A 19645-nucleotide genomic window follows, 5' to 3' on the forward strand; every position below is an offset into this window, starting at 1 on the left:
CAGAATTTATGGTGGTTCCACTTGGCATGATGTCCACAAGCGAGAGCCCTTGTTTCTTCCCGAGCCACTGTCAACATCCTGGGAACCCACCTGGCACAAACCTTTTTTAACGCCAACACTTTCAGTATTCTGCAAACACTTCCTTCCCCTATCCCAAGGTAGCGTGACAATTCGTTCAGTGTGATGCGTCTGTCAGCAGTCATCAGTTCGTTAACTCTCTGCACATTGTCTGGAGTGTGTGCAGTACGAGGCCTGCCGCTGATCGGACAATCCTCAATATTGCCATGCCCGCTTTCATCACGTAACCTGCTCGCCCACCGACTAACTGTACTGCAATCGACAGCAGCATCTCCGTACACCTTTCTCAACCTCTTGTGGATGTTTTCCACTGTCTCGTTTTCACAGCACAGGAATTCTATGCCAGCACGTTGCTTCTGTCGAACGTCAAGTGTAGCAGCCGTGCTGTGACGGCGCCACTCACGGGAACAGGTTGAACTAAGTTTGAAAACAAGCAGGAAGGATGTATCTACACACTAAAACTTTCACACATGCAGAATGAAAACTGTATTTTTACAAAAATAGTGTGCATTTCCTTTGGAGTGACCCTCGTACAAAAAATGCTTCGAGCAGTGGAAGCATTGGTGGGACAAATGGAAAGTATTTAGAAGCGGATAAGGTTGTTTTGTAAACAATTTGAAAATATATAGGTTTAAAAAATAATTTAAATTTTTTTCTTGGGTACCACCTCGTACATGCGCCATCTGTGGTCAGGTAAACGAGCGCATCTATAGGCTTCGTCTGCATTTATGTTCAAGCACGCGTTTCTCGCGGTGTTTCCATATTTTTGTCCAACCCCCAGTGGAAAATAAACAGTTCCCGGCGTGTCTGCGGACTGCGTCGCCACTCGTTCAGAAGGAACGCTACAGAAGGGGGTAATAAGCTCGTGAAAGATCGTTTGGGTGCTCCCTTATGATGTACAATGGCACCAGAAAATATTGGCACACGTGAGTATTTATCGTTGCTGGTTACAAACACCGCACCTTCCGGTACACAGCACATGTACGTGCTACCTCACGTACCTGACATTACAATTCTGCCCACAGTGCCTACCATTAACAAAGAAATGCAGTGTTAAGGGCAAACCTCTGCATACAAAAAGTATTGGCACAGAGCGTGGCTTCTCGGTATATTGCTGTGTTTTCAGGTACCAGAATGGCATCTGCTGACGCAATAGACACTGCGGGTTGTTGGCGTCCCAGTCGCTAGTATTTTGCTGTACTGCGCGATAGTGGTCAGCATGGGGCCGACGAAGAAGGGACATTCAGTGGCGTTGCGTGAGAGAGTGGTATTGCTCCATTCACAAGGGAGAAGCTACCGACAAATCGGAGCAGAGGCGTCTGTTAGCTACACCACGGTACGAGCCATCATTCATAAATATAAAGAGACTGGAACAACAGTGAATAAGTGTCGTCCTGGAATTCCAAAAGTGTTTACAACCCGAGAGCGTCGCCGTATCATCGCACTTGCTCGGAAGGAAGCTGCTACAAATGCAGCAACTATTGCTGAGGTTGTTCAGACAACGTCCGTCAAGACGGTTAGTGTAGAAACTATACGAAATGTGTTGAATGAGGCTGACATGCATGGATGTTCTCCCAGGAAAAAGCCATACATATCGGAAATTAACCGGCAGAAATGCCTGCAATTTGCCAAGCACTACATCAGCAAGCCGATGGAGTTTTGGAACACTGTGATATTTGGCGACGAATCGAAGTTCAATGTGTTCGGAATTGATGCAAGAAAGAAAGTTTGGCGCAAGCCGAATACGCACCTCGACATCAAACACATGCATCCCACAGGCAAACACGGTGGGGGCGGTGTCATGGTCTGGAGCTTATTGCGGCGTCCGGCGTTGGAAATCTAGCTGTAATCCACGGTACAATGGATCATATGAGATACATCGACGTGTTGCGAGGTAATTTACACGCTAGTGCACAGACATTGGGCCTTACTGGGGTGTTTCATTTCCAGCAAGACAACGACTCAAAACATACCGCCGTGAAAACCCGGGAGTGGTTGCTGTACAATGCCCCCTGAAGGGTTCTAACACCACCTCAGAGCCCTGATTTGAACCCCACTGAGAACCGTTGGGCTCATCTTGACACATAAAGCAGAAAAAGGCGCCCGTCCGGTAAAAACGACTTAAAGTGCTCCTTGAGGAATGGTCGAAAATTACCCCTGATATCACCTCTGCTGTTCCTGATCTATATAAATGACCTGGTTGACAATCTGAGCAGTTATCTTAGGTTGTTCGCAGATGATGCTGTAATTTACCATCTAGTATGGTCATCCGAAGACCAGTATCAGTTGCAAAGCGATTTAGAAAAGATTGCTCTATGGTGTGGCAGGTGGCAGTTGACGCTAAATAACGAAAAGTATGAGGTGATCCACATGAGTTCCAAAAGAAATCCGTTGGAATTCGATTACTCGATAAATAGTACAATTCTCAAGGCTGTCAATTCAACTAAGTACCTGGGTGTTAAAATTACGAACAACTTCAGTTGGGAAGACCACATAGATAATACTGTGGGGAAGGCGAGCCAAAGGTTGCGTTTCATTGGCAGGACACTTAGAAGATGCAACAAGTCCACTAAAGAGACAGCTTACACTACACTCGTTCGTCCTCTGTTAGAACATTGCTGCGCGGTGTGGGATCCTTACCAGGTGGGATTGACGGAGGACATCGAAAGGGTGCAAAAAAGGACAGCTCGTTTTGTATTATCACATAATAGGGGAGACAGTGTGGCAGATATGATACGCGAGTTGGGATGGAAGTCATTAAAGCGAAGACGTTTTTCGTCGCGGCGAGATCTATTTACGAAATTTCAGTCACCAACTTTCTCTTCCGAATGCGAAAATATTTTGTTGAGCCCAACCTACATAGGTAGGAATGATCATCAAAATAAAATAAGAGAAATCAGAGCTCGAACAGAAAGGTTTAGGTGTTCGATTTTCCCGCGCGCTGTTCGGGAGTGGAATGGTAGGGAGATAGTATGATTGTGGTTCGATGAACCCTCTGCCAAGCACTTAAATGTGAATTGCAGAGTAATCATGTAGATGTAGATGAATTTAATACAAAGCATTGCTAGGCGTTTACGTGCTGTTACAGATGCTAAAGGGATGCACACTAGCTATTAGAAGGTGAACATCAATGAAGAAAACGAACACACTGTCCGAGAGTGCGCCAATACCTTTTTGGATGCAGAAGAGCGATGTTTATTTTCATAAAACTGAATATTACTTTACGGACAGGTGATTTGGACATATTTGTAACCTATGTAGTATAAGGTGGCACGTGTCTGGGATCTGTTCTGAAATATATGTTTCGTTTAACCTACAACCACTAAACGTAACTGTGGCAATACGTTTTGGTGCGATTGTGGCTGGGTATAGAGCGGACTGACTGCAGCGTGCTACACTCACCGGCGGCAAGCCCCTGCCAACGAGCACCTGCGCGTGGTAATCCATTGTCGCGCCCTGGGCGATGGCGCAGCCTTCTTGTCCCACGCACGTGCCATCCACGCCCGAACAGGTGCACGAAGTCACCGTGGCCGGCAGCTGCACTGTGTTCATCACAAAGTACACGTCATTCTGCACGCTGTTCGAGGCGGACTCTGCAAAGAGAATAAATCTGCTCTATTTGACTCATTAGACGACAGACGTATCTTGGGATATGGATACCTTTGCAAGCCATACAGGTAATGATCATCTTTTGGCTGTAAGAATTTTAAAACCAGGTATACAGAAGCATCAGAGCATTAAAAATCAATGGCCCCATCTCAACAATTGCTGGTTACCTACACCACTGGTCATTAAAATTGCTACACCAAGAAGAAATGCAGATGATAAATGGGTATTCATTGGACAAATATATTATACTAGAACTGACATGTGATTACATTTTCACGCAATTTGGGTGCATAGAACCTGAGAAATCAGTACCCAGAACAACCACCTCTGGCCGTAATAACGGCCTTGATACGCCTAGGCATTGAGTCAAACTGAGCTTGGATGGCGTGTACAGGTACAGCTGCTCATGCAGCTTCAACACGATACCACAGTTCATCAAGAGTAGTGACTGGCGTACTGTGACGAGCCAGTTTGCTCTGCCACCATTGACCACACGTTTTCAGTTGGTGAGAGATCTGGAGAATGTGCTGGCCAGGGCAGCAGTCGAACATTTTCTGTATCCAGAAAGGCCCGTACAGGACCTGCAACATGCGGTAGTACATTATCCTGCTGAAATGTAGGACTTCGCAGGGATCGAATGAAGGGTAGAGCCACGGGTCGTAACACATCTGAAATGTAACGTCCACTGTTCAAAGTGGCGTCAATGCGAACAAGAGGTGCCCGAGACGTGTAACCAATGACACCCCATACCATCACGCCGCGTCAGGTGATACGCCAGTATGGCGATGACGAATACACACTTCCAATGTGCGTTCACCGCGATGTCGCCAAACACGGATGCGACCATCATGATGGATTCATCCGAAACAATGACGTTTTGCCATTCGTGCACCCAGGTTCGTCGTTGAGTACAACATCGCTGGCGCTCCTGTCTCTGATGCAGCGTCAAGGGTAACTGCAGCCATGGTCTCCGAGCTGATAGTCCATGCCGCTGAAAACGCCGTCGAACTGCTCGTGTAGATGGTTGTTGTCTTGCAAACGTTCGCATCTGTTTACTCAGGGATCGAGACGTGCTGCACGATCCGTTACGGCCATAGGGATAAGATGCCTGTCATCTCGACTGCTAGTGATACGAGGCCGTTGGGATCCAGCACGGCGTTCCGTATTACCCTCCTGAACCCACCGATTCCATATTCTGCTAACAGTCATTGGATCTCGACCAACGCGAGCAGCAATGTCGCGATTCGATAAACCGCGACCGCGATAGGTTAGAATCCGACCTTTATCAAAGTCGGAAACGTGATGGTACGCATTTCTCCTCCTTACACGTAGCATCACAACAACGTTTCACCAGGCAACGCCGGTCAACTGCTGTTTGTGTATGAGAAATCGGTTGGAAACTTTCCTCATGTCAGCACGTTGTAGGTGTCGCCACCGGTGCCAGCCTTGTGTGAACGATCTGAAAAGCTAATCATTAGCATATCACAGCCTCTTCTTCCTGTCGGTTAAATTTCGAGTCTGTAGCACGTCATGTTCGTGGTGTAGCAATTTTAATGGCCAGTAGTGTATTAGTACTGAGTCACCACCCAACGAAACTGACTTAAATATTCATAGAACTAGCAACACCCTGTACCAAAAGCTCACAATAGAAGAGAATTATCACATCCAAAAATCAATGCTCCAGGCATAAAAGTGCTAAAAGAATACACATATCCATCCAATACAACGCTATTTTCCAGAGTAGAACTGTGTAAATACGCCCTCCACCCTCCACCCCTTCAAAAAAACAGCATATGGTTACCATCGATATCAAATTCGCCCCCCTCTCCTCCTACCTGCCTCTCCACCGCTCTCTCTCTCTCTCTCTCTCTCTCTCTCTCTCACTCACACACACACACACACACACACACACACACACACACATACATACAAGTTCAAATGGTTCAAATGGCTCTGAGCACTATGGGACTCAACATCTTAGGTAATCAGTCCCCCAGAACTTAGAACTACTTAAACCTAACTAACCGAAGGACATCACACACATCCATGCCCGAGGCAGGATTCGAACCTGCGACCGTAGCGGCCGCGCGGTTCCAGACTGTAGCGCCTAGAACTGCATGACCATACCGGCCGCCACATACAAGTCAAACATCTCAAATTGTCAACATGTAAGCTCATCATTGTATCGTTGACTATCGATAGTCGTCTCTCTGCCGAACGCAGAGCAACACTGGGGAGTTGTGGCGTAGCTTTCGTGGAGCGTGGTCCGAGTGTTGGGTTGATGCCGTGGCAGCCGCACATGGCTTACAAATTACGGTGAAGTAATTGATAATGTTTGCCACACAAGTTTTGCGTTTAATTTCAGTGTTCTCAGCGCAGTATCAATGTTTATCCAAAAGGTGATGTTTCTCAGTTTCGTGTGTCGTGTCGGGAGAGCAACAATCAACCGCGTCGCGACAGTTACGGGAAAATAATGTGCTCGTGGTTTTGCGGTAGCGTTCTCGCTTCTCGCGCACGGGGTCCCGGGTTCGATTCCCGGCGGGTGTCAGGGATTTTTCCTGCCCCGAGATGACTGGGTGTTGTTGTATCATCATCATCATTCATCCCCATTACGGTAGGAGGAAGGCAATGGCAAACCACCTCCAATAGGACCTTGCCTAGTACAGCGGTGCGGGTCTCCCCCATCGTCTCCTACGCTCCTCGGAGTATGGGACCTCATCATCATCAATGTGGATTGGTATGACCCTAATTGCAAGTTTTAAGTGAAAGAAACACGTCGTTTTGACCGGATGAATATCACGAGCGCATGTGCTTTCACGTTCGTATATCGTACCCGAAATTTTATGGACCATCCGTGTCGTGATTCGGTCACGCGCACGCTTGTGTTATAAGCTATTGAATTGTTTACTAGTGTTGGAAGAACTGTGCCAATTGTCGACTGATAGAACATCCGTTAATAATAATGTCGTGTGACGATGGCCTCACGTCGGGTAGACCGCTCGCCTGGTGCAAGTCTTTGGACTTGACGCCACTTCGGCGACTTGCGCGTCGATGGGGATGAAATGTTGATGGTGATTAGGACAACCCAACATCCAGTCCCTGAGCATAGAAAATCTCCGACCCAGCCGGGAATCGAACCCGGGCCCTTAGGATTGATAGTCTGTCGCGCTGACCACTCAGCTACCTGGGGCGAACAGAACATCCGTTGAACAGTGATTATTTTGCGTTCTATGCACCGTTTTTTGCATTGGATGCCATCATTTAGACAGCAACCTTATACGTCACAACGGACGCGTACTTTGAGTACGAATACTGATCACGTCCATTGTGGCATAATGTTAATTGTAAACAGTGCAGTCCAAGCCTGTGCGAGTGTTTAACAGAATACAGCGAATTCTACAAGATCAACTTGGTATTGTTGGTGTGAGTGGCTCCTCTCCGTGCTAGACAGTAGTTATTACAGGACACATCTTAGCAAGCACTGCACAGAGCAGCAGATCAATTGCCGCGGGAAGGATCAGGTACGTTGGTTTAGGCGCACGGTCGTTAAATACCCAGCCCCGTCCCTGTGTCAAGGGAGTGATGTACAGTCTCGAGTGCTAAAGGCTAGCCTTTATTAGTTCTGCATATTGCCGGCCGCGGTGGTCTCGCGGTTCTAAGCGGACAGCCCGGAACCGTGCGACTGCTACGGTCGCAGGTTCGAATCCTGCCTCGGGCATGGATGTGTGTGATGTCCTTAGGTTAGTTAGGTTTAAGTAGTTCTAAGTTCTAGGGGACTAATGACCACAGCAGTTGAGTCCCATAGTGCTCAGAGCCATTTGCACCAAGTTCTGCATATTAACCCACTTTCCTCCCGGGCGTGTTACAAACAAACACTTTGAAGTCGCGCACCATCCTCCAAACGAACGCGAAACGAAGCAAATGAACAGCACAGATCTGTAACAACACGTGAAATTAAGGTGAAACTTCGTGCTTTGCTGATGGAATTATATCAAATCATTGTGTAACTGCAAGAAATGATGGTAGCAAAAGAAATAAGCGCATAAACACGTCATAAACAAGGGAAGCAAGAGCTCAATATCAAAAGACCCGTAAGTAACGTGCTAAATATTTCTATATAAAGCGATTCTCTTTCTGAAATGGACAAAAACTGCAAAATTGAAAACACCTCATTGTTTTGCAGATGACAACCTGTAAAATGTATAATAGACATAAAACTGCCATCGTACACAACTAACAGTCTCATGCGACGCATGCGAACAAATATATAACTGTGTTCCCAAATTTAGTATCCTAGACCTAAATCTTCCAACATAGCGTAACTGAATAACATATAAAACCTGAACTCAGTGACATGTGACTGCGCTCTATACGTAATCTAATGCAAAACATTTGACACTTTTGGTCATAGAAATACCTTTCAGACAAAAATTCATAAAACCCACACAGGAGGTTAACATGTAATAAGATTTTTTCAGAAAGAAAATAAAGAATAATCCCACTCGAGATAGCACATAAAATACTGAAACATGTTTAGGTAATAACAAAACAGTAAAACAGCGTCTTGCATAAAGAGGAATTTGTCTCCAAATAATGATCGTGTGGCAAACAATTACATTCACTCTTATTGGCTGTTACACCCGGGTAGCATTCGGCTCTTGGAAAAATATCGTCCACAGGATTCCAAAGATATCTGAGGCAAATGAATGCGAGAATTATCGTGTAATGAGCTTAACAGCTCATGCTTCGAAATTGCTGACAAGAGTAATACACAGAAAAATGCAAAAGGGACTTGAGGATCTGTTAAATGACGACAAGTTTGACTTTAAGAACGGTAAAGGCACAAGAGAGATAGACCTAACTTTCTGTTGGATAATCGACTCAAGATTTAAGAAATATCAAGACACTTGCTTTGGAATAGTTCAGTTAGAAAAAAAAACTGATGACGTAGAACTGTGCTAGGTGACCGAAATTCTCAGAAAACTAGATATAAGTTATACATGAAGATGTTAGCAGAATATGGAATCGGTGGGTTCAGGAGGGTGCTGGATCCCAACGGCCTCGTATCACTAGCAGTCGAGATGACAGGCATCTTATCCGCACGGCTGTAAGGGATCGTGCAGCAACGTCTCGATCCCTGAGTCAACAGATGGGGACGTTTGCAAGACAACAACCATCTGCATGAACAGTTCGACGACGTTTGCAGCAGCATGGACTATCAGCTCGGAGGCCATGGCTGCGGTTACCCTTGACGCTGCATCAGAGACAGGAGCGCCAGCGATGATGTACTCAACGACGAACCTGGGTGCACGAATGGCAAAACGTCATTGTTTCGGATGAATCCAGATTCTGTTTACAGCATCATGATGGTCGCATCCGTGTTTGGCGACATCGCGATGAACGCACATTGGAAGCGTGTATTCGTCATCGCCATACTTGCGCATCAGCCGGCGTGATGGTATGGGGTGCCATTGGTTACACGTCTCGGTCACCTCTTGTTCGCATTGACGGTACTTTGAACAGTGGACGTTACATTTCAGATGTGTTACGACCCGTGGCTCTACCCCTCATTCGATCCCTGCGAAACCCTAGATTTCAGCAGGATAATGCACGACCGCATGTTACAGGTCCTGTACGGGCCTTTCTGGATACAGAAAATGTTCGACTGCTGCCCTGGCCAGCACATTCTCCAGATCTCTCACCAATTGAAAAAGTCTGGCAATGATGGCCGAGCAACTGGCTCGTCACAATACGCCAGTCACTACTCTTGATGAACTGTGGCATCGTGTTGAAGCTGCATCCAAGCTCTGACTCAATGCCCAGGCGTATCAGGGCCGTTATTACAGCCAGAGGTGGTTGTTCTGGGTACTGGTTTCTCAGGACCTGTGCACCCAAACTGCGTGAAAATGTAATCGCATGTTAGTTCTAGTATAATATATTTGTCCAATGCATACCCGTTTATCATCTGCATTTCTTCTTGGTATAGCAATTTTAATGGCCAGTAGTGTAAAAATCAAGCTGAAAGGATATCAACCCGACAAGATCCGATAATCCTCAAGGAATCTGAGGAAGAATTACTGGATATGTTGAACGGAATGAACAGGCTAATAGAGGACAAAATTTGCACTGAAGTTAAACCATAGGAAGATGAACGCCAGTAGGTACGATGCTCTGTACGGTTCTTTCATACTGAAAGCCCCAAGAATCGAATAATAATGCAGATTTTTCTCCGGGAAGGAAAACATCATTCAAATATATTTTGACCTGGTCAGACGTTTGTTCACCAGATTTCGATACTGTCACAAAGACATTTGGGGCTTCAAAAAGAGAGTCTCGGGTTCTCGATCTAAACTCAGCATTAGTTTCCTTTAAAACCATGAAAGGCGGGTGGTCAGTGTGAAAAACCGGTTTGATCATCATACCGCAAGACAAGGCACTTGTTCATCCGGTGATCCCAAAGGCTCGACGGTACAGCTACAGTCGTGAGATGTACACTGCTTTCGATGATGGAAGAATTTTGTGAGAAGAATTTCAGAGCTTGTTCTGTTGAATGATCATGATGTGAATCTCCACTTGAGAAACAAGATAATTAAACAGCTGTCAGTAGTTCATATCTTTGCCAAGGCATAGTAATGTACTGAAATATTCTTGATACAAATCAGAATATTTAGAGGGTCACCCACAATAATTTAAAATAATGCTGAATTTGTTTTATATTGTGTTCTCTTTCGTGTGTATTATATGAAGAAATTTCGTACATTTTAATGTGCATAGTGTAAGAAAATCTTACGTTTAAAGCAGTTATTTACAGATTATCATTATTGTAATGAGGTATTTATTTTTTCAGTTAGCAAAATACACGTATGTGAAAAGGCAAACTAAAAATGAGTGTAAAATGTAAAATAACAATTTAGAACATAAAACAATGTAAGTTAAATAAATAGCTAGACTAATAATGAATGTTTAGATATTTCAATTAGGTATCTTGAAAAATCTCTGACAGCACACTGTGTACGGCTCATTTTCCAAAAATAGTATTTTGGAAACCAGCTCAATTACACATGGATTTATGTGGCGTGAAAGCGTCTTTAACTTATGTTGTGACAAAAGTTTTCATTTTTCAAAATTCGTTAATGGTGGCGGGACATTCTGTAATATATCAGATTATTACAAATTCGATTGTACAATTCTTTTACAAATCAACATTTACATGAGAAACACTTTTTATATACCATCGTTTCGAAAATATTCCCTCCAAACCTCGTAATATGTTAAATTATCTTTTGGGGTGTGTTTAACCCCCTAAAAGTGAAATTGGCCACAAAAAAATGAAAAAAATATTGCATTTTGTCCCCTCTACACACTGTAAGTAGCCTGTTCGTATGTTGGCAATAGTATTTTGGAAACCAGCTCAATTACACATGGATTTATGTGGCGTGAAAGCGTCTTTAACTTATGTTGTGACAAAAGTTTTCATTTTTCAAAATTCGTTAATGGTGGTGGGACATTCTGTAATATATCAGATTATTACAAATTCGATTGTACAATTCTTTTACAAATCAACATTTACATGAGAAACACTTTTTATATACCATCGTTTCGAAAATATTCCCTCCAAACCTCGTAATATGTTAAATTATCTTTTGGGGTGTGTTTAACCCCCTAAAAGTGAAATTGGCCACAAAAAAATGAAAAAATATTGCATTTTGTCCCCTCTACACACTGTAAGTAGCCTGTTTGTATGTTGGCAGCGCTACAGACCGTGTTAATATCACTGACAGCGCTCTTCTGTCGTTGGACGGACTAGAACTTAGCGAGTGGATAAGATATTTACGGACATGATATTCTTAGTGGAGAGACTGTGTTGGTAAGGCATGCACTTTAAAGTGAGATGAAATAATGTGTTTATAAGAAAATACACAAGGAAATTTATGATGGTGGATGTTTGGTTGATAATGTTTGGGCAGTGGAATTATTAACACCTACATAATTTTTGGAACTGGATGTCATATTAAAAAGGTAAAATTTTCTAAATACATTGTTTGCTTTTCAAAAAAATCTTTCTTTCGTTAACCATATGCCTCCTAGTAGTTAGAGTCTATAGTTTTAGAATCTTTTTATTTAGTTGGCTGTAGTTGCTACTTGCTGTAATTGCTGTAGATCGTGTTATGAAAAGTTTCTGTGAGGTAAGTAACTTATGAAAAGGAATGGGATTTGCACTGTAGGAATTCGTGATCGAAATGAGTTCAGGCAATTAACGGAGTTGGAGGTAGTTTCATATTTTTTTTTAATTTCATGTTTCTTGCATTTGTATTATTATTAGGATTTCTTGCAATTCAGAGTCATTTTTTGTGTTAATTTTGGAAGTATTGTTGTCAATGTATAGCAGCCAGACTGCGTTGGGCTTATATATTGTGTGTAATAAATGAATAGGTTAAGTTTGAGTTGTCTTTGTCATAGAAAACTCTGTAGATCAGTTTTAGTAAAAATAACTAAAGAGGCAGTTTCAAGACCGACCAAGTTTCAACAAGATCGTTTATTGACACTTGGGACTGTTCCCTTGTCAGTCATTTCTCTGCATTATCCTTTCTTCCAGGAGTCCTAGCCCTGTAGGATACACAGGAGACGTTCTGTGAATTTGAAGAGAGATTCTGTCAGAAGTGAAGCTTTAAGGACGGATTGTGAGTCGTGACTGGACAGTTCAGCTGGTAAGAACATTACCCACGAAACGGAAGGTTCCGATTGGAGTCCCAGTCCAGCGTACCTTTTTATTCGTCCTGGAAATTTCAGTGCATTTTTACTTACAGGATCAAACGTTTTGGCCAAGACTGTCGTGATCGGCCTTTCAAAATTTCGCTGAAGATAGTATTAGCAAAGTCACTACCAATCCACACTCCTCCCACCATCTTTCGACAAGATAACTCCAGTTCCTCGGCTGTGATGTCTGTCACTAGGATAGCACTTAATATTCAATCAGGTGATATTCGTATCAAATCTCCAGCCGGGACATGTCGTCATCTTGACACAATATTTTGGCTGTCCACCTGGTTGCCATTTTCAGTTGAGTGAACCATCGCACTAAATCGCCGGAACTGAAATCAGACTCGCTGACGCTGACGCTGCACAGGCGAGGGTGGACCCTCGACGTGAGTAGGAAGTTCTAGCGTTGGTGCGCTTCGCCTTCCTCGTGGCGGTGTGGCGAGTGGAGTCGTGGCGGTAGGGAATGGTATGGCGGTGTGCATATGCTTTTTTTTTTATACCGAAAGGAGAGTGAGAGAGAGACAGTAGAAGTGGAGGAAAACGAAGGGCTTCATGTGGCTGGCCCGGGTTCTTTTCTTTTTTTTTTCTTTTTTTGAGAGAAAAGGATAGTAGAAGGGACAGTAAGAGAAGCAGGAAAACGGAAGGCTCAACTGACAAGCCGGTCTTGGAGTGAGATTGGAGAGAAGAAGCAGAATAGAGACAGAGGAGAAGAAGATCAAAAAAACGAAGGCCAACCTAGCCGGTCGCTGACACGGACGGTGAGGCAGACACGAGTAGAATGAGGGGTGGTAGAACCAATAAGGGGGAGGGGAGCGGTCCCGGTGGAGAGAGTCTATGGAGGGAATGGAGGACTAGAACAAGGAGGGAAAGAAGGACGAGAGAACGTGGAAGAGGCGTGGAGCAGCTGGCAGGGACGGGGGGAGAAAGAAAGGAAGGGAACATGGGGAGCGAGGAGGGGAGGGGAGAAGGGACGAACAGGGATCAGTGGGCAAGGAGGTCAGGCCATCGGGTGGTGGCCAGGCGATGGAGGCGGGTGCCAGGGGAAAGGATGAGAGGATTGGCAGATTGGCGGGAGTGGTGGTAAAAGGAAACGGCAGAGGAGCATACACGGTTGTGAAGGAGGGGGATACCAGCAAGCAAGTGAAGTCCGCGGTTGGGGAAACGGTATGGGAGGCGGAGGGCAAGGCGGAGAGCACGGTTCTGCACCGTCTGAAGACGGTGGAGATGTGTAGGGGCGGCATTGCCCCACACAACCGAAGCATATTCGAGGATGGGGCGGATCAGGGATGTGTAGAGGAGGACGCCAAGATGCTGGGGAAGGGAGGAAGACAGATTGATGAAAGGATAGAGCTGACCGAGGCGCCCCAAGGCCTTGCGCCGTATGTCCTCAATGTGGGGACGCCAGGTGACGGCCCTGTCCAGGGTGACCCCCCATATTTGGCGGTCCCTGCCCATGGGGCGGGGGTACCAAGAACAGTGACGAGAAGGGTAATTGATGGGCCACCGTCGCCGACACATGATGAGCGCCTGTGTTTTGACAGGGTTAAAGGCGAGGCGCCATTTTTTGGCATACTCCACGAGAGCGTCGATGGCAGATTGAAGATTTTGACGGAGGAGGGCCTTGCTCCGAGAGCGAGTATAGACCGCCGTATCATCGGCATACAGGGAGAGATGAACCCGCGGAACGGTGGGCGTGTCGGCCATGAAAAGGCTGTAGAGGACAGGGCTGAGCACACTCCCCTGCGGAACACCTGGCCTGATGCGTGAAATCAGACTCGCAGCGGCGGCTCGATTATACACCGCCTGTAGGCTCAACGCGCGTGCGCGAGCGTAACTGCTCTCTAGCGCACCGGTGCTGAAAACTCGCGGAAACGATAAATAGATAGCAGACGCTGTTGACACCTTTTGATGATCGAACCAAAAACCGTTGGTTTTTAAACGTCAAACAAAACGGGGTTTCAATTCTTATTTAAAGGATACCGCTTTTCTCTGTTTATAATATTGTCAGACAGCCGAATTTCAGTAGTTTCTTTCACTACACATTCCCAACAACGCGACGCAGGGTGAAAGGCTGGAAGTAATGAAAGCTCAAAAAGTAGTAAGACTCCTTCACACAGTGGTTGCTCCTCTCCTCTCCCATCCCCGCCCCCTGCCATGTCTTCACTGTTGTGTCCCTCCTACCCTCCATCTCTACACCCTCCATCTCCTTTCCCAAGGTGGCTTCCATCAACTCCCTCTCCCAGATGATGCCCTCTCTCTCTCCATTTATCCCTCTTATCAACTCTGATCCTCACTCCCCCTCCTTTCCTCTGTCCTTTTCCCGGGTTCCCTCTCCCCATCCTCATTTTTCCCCACCTCCCCTCTCTCTGGCCCCCTTCTCTCCTCCAAGTCCTTCTGCATTTCCCTCCTTTGCCCATTCCCTCTCACGTCTGCCCTGTCCCTCTCCCCCCTTATGAGTCCTCTCCGTCCTTTGGTTCCCCCCCCCCTTTTCGTTTTTTCCTCTCCTCCCTCCTTGTTTTCTCCCTCCTCCAGGTCCCCCCCCCCCATCTGCCCTTGGCTAGGGAGTGCTAGGGAGTGTCATCTTTGTGCCGACATTTTTGTGCAGTGACTTACAGTGAGTGTTTTACAGTGAGTGTTCAGTGTTGTGTGTCTTTTGGGAAGTGTTGCATGTCTTTTGGGAAGTGTTGCATGTCTTTTGGGAAGTGTTGCGAACGGCCATCATACTGTCGCTGGGTGTGATTTTTTATCTCTTGCCTGTGTATTTTATTAACATTGCCAACCCCTTTGCTTTCTGTTTTAACTTTCCACAATTTTCCACCATTTTACACTTTAAGTCACCGTTTTATCGCCTGTTTCTTCTTGTTTCTTTTCTTCTTCCGTTTTTAAAAAAGTCTGTAGGCTGTAGAGCAGCGTACTAAGCTGCTGCCAGCCCGCCCCCTTCAGGGGGAATTGAAATTCAATAAAGGAAAAAAAAATTCACACAGTGAAGGTAAATTATGTTCTAGTACAATTTCAAAAGAACAACTTCATTTTTTTGCCGAAAATTATGAAAAAGGTATAATATGAAACAAAAATATCGATATTGCCTTTTGGTATCGATATTTTTGGGAAGAGATATTCCCGATAATTATCGATATTCAGCGGAATTATATCGATGTATCGGTGTTTTACCATCAGCCCTAATTCGGTTGTGGCACCGATCCGATTTTGGACAACTTTTGAACGTGAGAGGAGGCCTACTCGTTCGAGTTGATTATGTCTGACCACCCCGTGGAGGATCACCGTATTGTGCACCATGCACACCGTAACTATTTTTGCCTGTGCCATCCGAGAACAAGTAATGGAGTTACTGCAATATTCTGTGTCTTCCCGCACCATTGGTCAGAGGCTACTAGCATCTGAACTAAGGAATTAGTCACCTACGTAGGTTGCCGCTAACACCGAAGGACAAACGACTGCGTTTCGAATGGCGCGTCCTCATGTGTTATTGTCCACGCATGGCACGTGCCTCTATGAGCTATCTTCGTTATGATCTAATGACCTGGCCATCAAGATCCCCAGATATGACTCGATAGGTCAAGTGTGGGACCAGCTTGGACGTCAGGTCCATCCCAGAGCCAGTATCCAGTATGTCAAGGACCAGTTACAGCAGTTGTGGGCCAGCTAGTCCTGCTAGAGGATATAACGGCTGTAAAACACACTTCGGCACACTTCCCAAGCGAATCGGTGTCTGCATGCAGGAGGTACAACGCCATGTTGGTATGTGGACTCATATTGCCAAGCTCTTGGGTCATTTTTTCGATTTTGTAATCACTGAAATAACACCATAAATTCCATTTCCTCCTCCCCTTCTGGGTCTTCGCTTTTTCTTCAGGCAAAGTATCATTACAATTTTTTACTAGCTGAGAAATTCTTTTTCGCTCACTGTAGTGCCCACGTTTTTGTTGAGATTAAATTAATAATATAAAGCGAAGACATACGACTCACTGGCGTAGAACGTGGAGGTGACGTTGATTGTTGCACCAGCCACCAGAGGACACGGCGGTTTTTCACAACCTGCGAAGTCAACACCCAAGAGGTCGTATGTGGAACCTGCGAACAGAAGAGAAGCAGTCACTCGTCGGCATAGAGGGCGGGAGCTTTCGTTATAGTACCCCCAACTGTGCTGAGACTCTGTAACTACTTTCCATATTCTTTTTTATAACTTAGAAAAAATACAATTCATTCAATTCTGTATAAGGGAAGATACACTAACATCAATAACAATACAGCATGAGAGAAATGTAATTTAAAAAAATTCTGGATGTCCATATTGATCATAATTAAAATTGTAAATCACACATTACAGATTTTCTCCAACGCAGCATTTCCGTTGTACCTGATTTTGGTGATAACATCCCTAGAAAATTAGTTTATTTTACATACTATCTTTCCCTGATGGCATGTGGAATAATTTTCTGTAGCAGTTCCACACATAGACACAGTATTTATTGTCCAGAAATCTACTACACTACACGACAATTGCTAAGGAACAACTGACACTTGCTAAGGAAAAACTATCAATTTTTACAGAACGACCGGTAATTGCTACGGAACACCCGACCAGTGGTAGTGACAAGAAATGGAGAGTGTTCACTGTAGCGAAGCCTGTTATAAACACTCTTTTAATTAAGAACAATGTTATCAGGCTTATAGGGGAGAGGTGATCGATAACATCGGGAATAATTAATAGCATTGACAAAGTTTTAATTAAAATTATCGATATATAATCTCTCATCGAATGTCGCAGGCAGCAAAGTAGCGCTTCAGAGAAATCAAAGAGGGCTTAACGCGACAACTTTTGTTTCTAAATCCTACTATATAAACCATGCACGGGTATTGTTAGTTCTCTTGTTTTGTTTCCTGCGCTCTGAACAAGTCTACGTACACTATGTGATCAAAAGTATCTGGACACCTGGCTGAAAATGATTCACAAGTTCGTGGCGCCCTCTGTCGACAATGCTGGAATTCAGTATGGTGTTGGCCCACCCTTAGCCTTGATGAGAGCTTCCATTCTCGCAGACATAAACTATGTGATCAAAAGTACCCGGACACCCCCAGAACATACTTTTTTCATATTGGGTGCATTGTGCTGCCACCTACTGCCAGGTACTACATGTCAGCGACCTCAGTAGTCATTAGACATCGTGAAAAAGCAGAAGAGGGCGCTCCGCGGAACTCATGGACTTCGAACGTGGTCAGGTGATTGGGAGTCACTTGTGTCATATATCTGTACGCGAGATTTACACACTCCTAAAAGTCCCTAGGCCCAATGTTTCCGATGTGATAGTGAAGTGGAAACGTGAAGGGACACGTACAGCACAAAAGCGTGCAGGCCGACCTCGTCTGACAGAGATGGCCGACAGTTGAAGGAGGTCGTAATGTGTAATAGGCAGACATCTCTCCAGACCATCACACAGGCATTCTAAACTGCATCAGGATCCACTGCAAGTACTATGACAGAGGGGGGGGGGGGGGGGGTGAGGAAACTTAGATTTCATGGTCGAGCGGCTGTTCATAAACTACACACCGGTAAATGCCAAACGACACCTCGCTTGGTGTAAGGAACGTAAACATTAGACGATTGAACAGTGGAAAAACGTTGTTTGGAGTGACGAATCACGGTACACAATGTGGCGATCCGATGCCAGGGTGTGGGTATGGCGAATGCCCGGTGTACGTCATATGCCAACGTGTGTAGTGCCAACAGCAAAATCGGAGGCGGTGATGTTATGGTGTGGTCGTGATTTTCATGGCGTTTTGTTGTTTTGCGTGCCACTATCGCAGCACAGGCCTACATTGATTTTTTAAACACCTTCTTCCTTAACACTGTTGAAGAGCAATTCCCGGATGGCGATTGCATGTTTCTATACGATCGACCACCTGTTCATAATGCACGGCCTGTGGCGGAGTGGTTACACGAGAATAACATCTCTGTAGTGGACTGGCCTGCACAGAGTCCTGACCTGAATCCTATAGAATACCTCTGGGATCTACTGGAACGCCGACTTCGTGCCAGGCCTCACCGACCGACATCGATACCTCTGCTCAGCGCAGCACTCCGTGAACAATGGGCTGCCATACCCCAAGGAACCTTGCAGCGCCTGATTGAACATGTGGCTGCGAGAGTGGAAGCTGTCATCAAGGCTAATGGTGGGCCAACACCGTATTGCACAATTGGCGATGGAGGGCGCCACGAACTTGTAAATCTTTTTCAGCCAGGTGTCCGGATACTTTTGATAACCCAGTCTTCCTGCTTGTTGTTTTTGAACTGCGTCTGCCACAGGCCTCAGTTGTTAATAAATGTCACCAGTGACTACAACACCTCGGCGAAGTAATTCGTAGTACCACACCCTAGTTGTTGTACCAGATGCAAGACATTATCTTTTGTGCATGCGCACAGGTCTTTGTACGGGCAGTTACTGCGTTGTGTGGGCTCAACCATTCCTTTCTTTTTCTTGTATTTGCATAAAGATACGATTTCTCGTCAGTAGTAACGTTACAGGATAGGATCTGTGGGTGCTGTTCACGAACCAGTCGATGACGAGCAAGCAGATGCACATATGACACCCACTGGTTTTTGTAATTTTGGTTTACAGGATGTGGTCACCATACACCCTATCTTTGAACCTTTCCCCATTGCATACAAATGTCGCACGATGGTTGGATAATCACATTGGTCATTTCTGGAGTACACTGACGTGGAACAGAGTGGATTAACGTGGAGAGTCACTAATGTAAAAACGAGAAAACAATTTTCTTGCCATGTTCTGTCCAGTGGCATTATCCCCGTACACAGCGCAAATCTTTCTAGCTGCTTCCGGTGCTGTCACGCCTCTTTTTGAACTCAAACAAAAGAATATGTCGGAAATGTTACGATTTCTCCACTTGGCACTCCATTTTCTAGCGCCCACAGCTACACTCGTTGTCTCCAAAGGGCAATATATAATCTCAAATAGCAATAGTGAACTACAACTAAAAAATGACAATCGATAAATAAACTCACAGCAACCGGGATGTCAAATGGTTCACATGGATCTAAGCACTACAGGACTTAACATCTGAGGTCATCAGTCGCCTAGACTTAGAACTACTTAAACCTAACTAACCTAAGGACATCACACACAGCCATGCCCGAGGCAGGATTCGAACCTGCGAC

General features: G+C 45.2%; 1 protein-coding gene across 1 annotated transcript in view; it reads right to left on the bottom strand.

Annotated features, from left to right (window-relative positions):
• The window catches only part of LOC126238474 (uncharacterized), a 106177-nt gene that overhangs the window by 56246 nt on the left and 30286 nt on the right, over positions 1 to 19645 (bottom strand). The window contains exons 2-3 of the mRNA XM_049947793.1: positions 16435 to 16539; positions 3481 to 3671 (exon numbers count right to left, since the gene is read on the bottom strand). Of these exons, the coding sequence (XP_049803750.1) occupies positions 3481 to 3671; positions 16435 to 16539 (296 nt within the window). The remainder of the gene's footprint in view (positions 1 to 3480; positions 3672 to 16434; positions 16540 to 19645) is intronic.

This window comes from Schistocerca nitens, chromosome 1, assembly GCF_023898315.1.
Source record: "Schistocerca nitens isolate TAMUIC-IGC-003100 chromosome 1, iqSchNite1.1, whole genome shotgun sequence".
NCBI classification, from domain to species: domain Eukaryota; kingdom Metazoa; phylum Arthropoda; class Insecta; order Orthoptera; family Acrididae; genus Schistocerca; species Schistocerca nitens.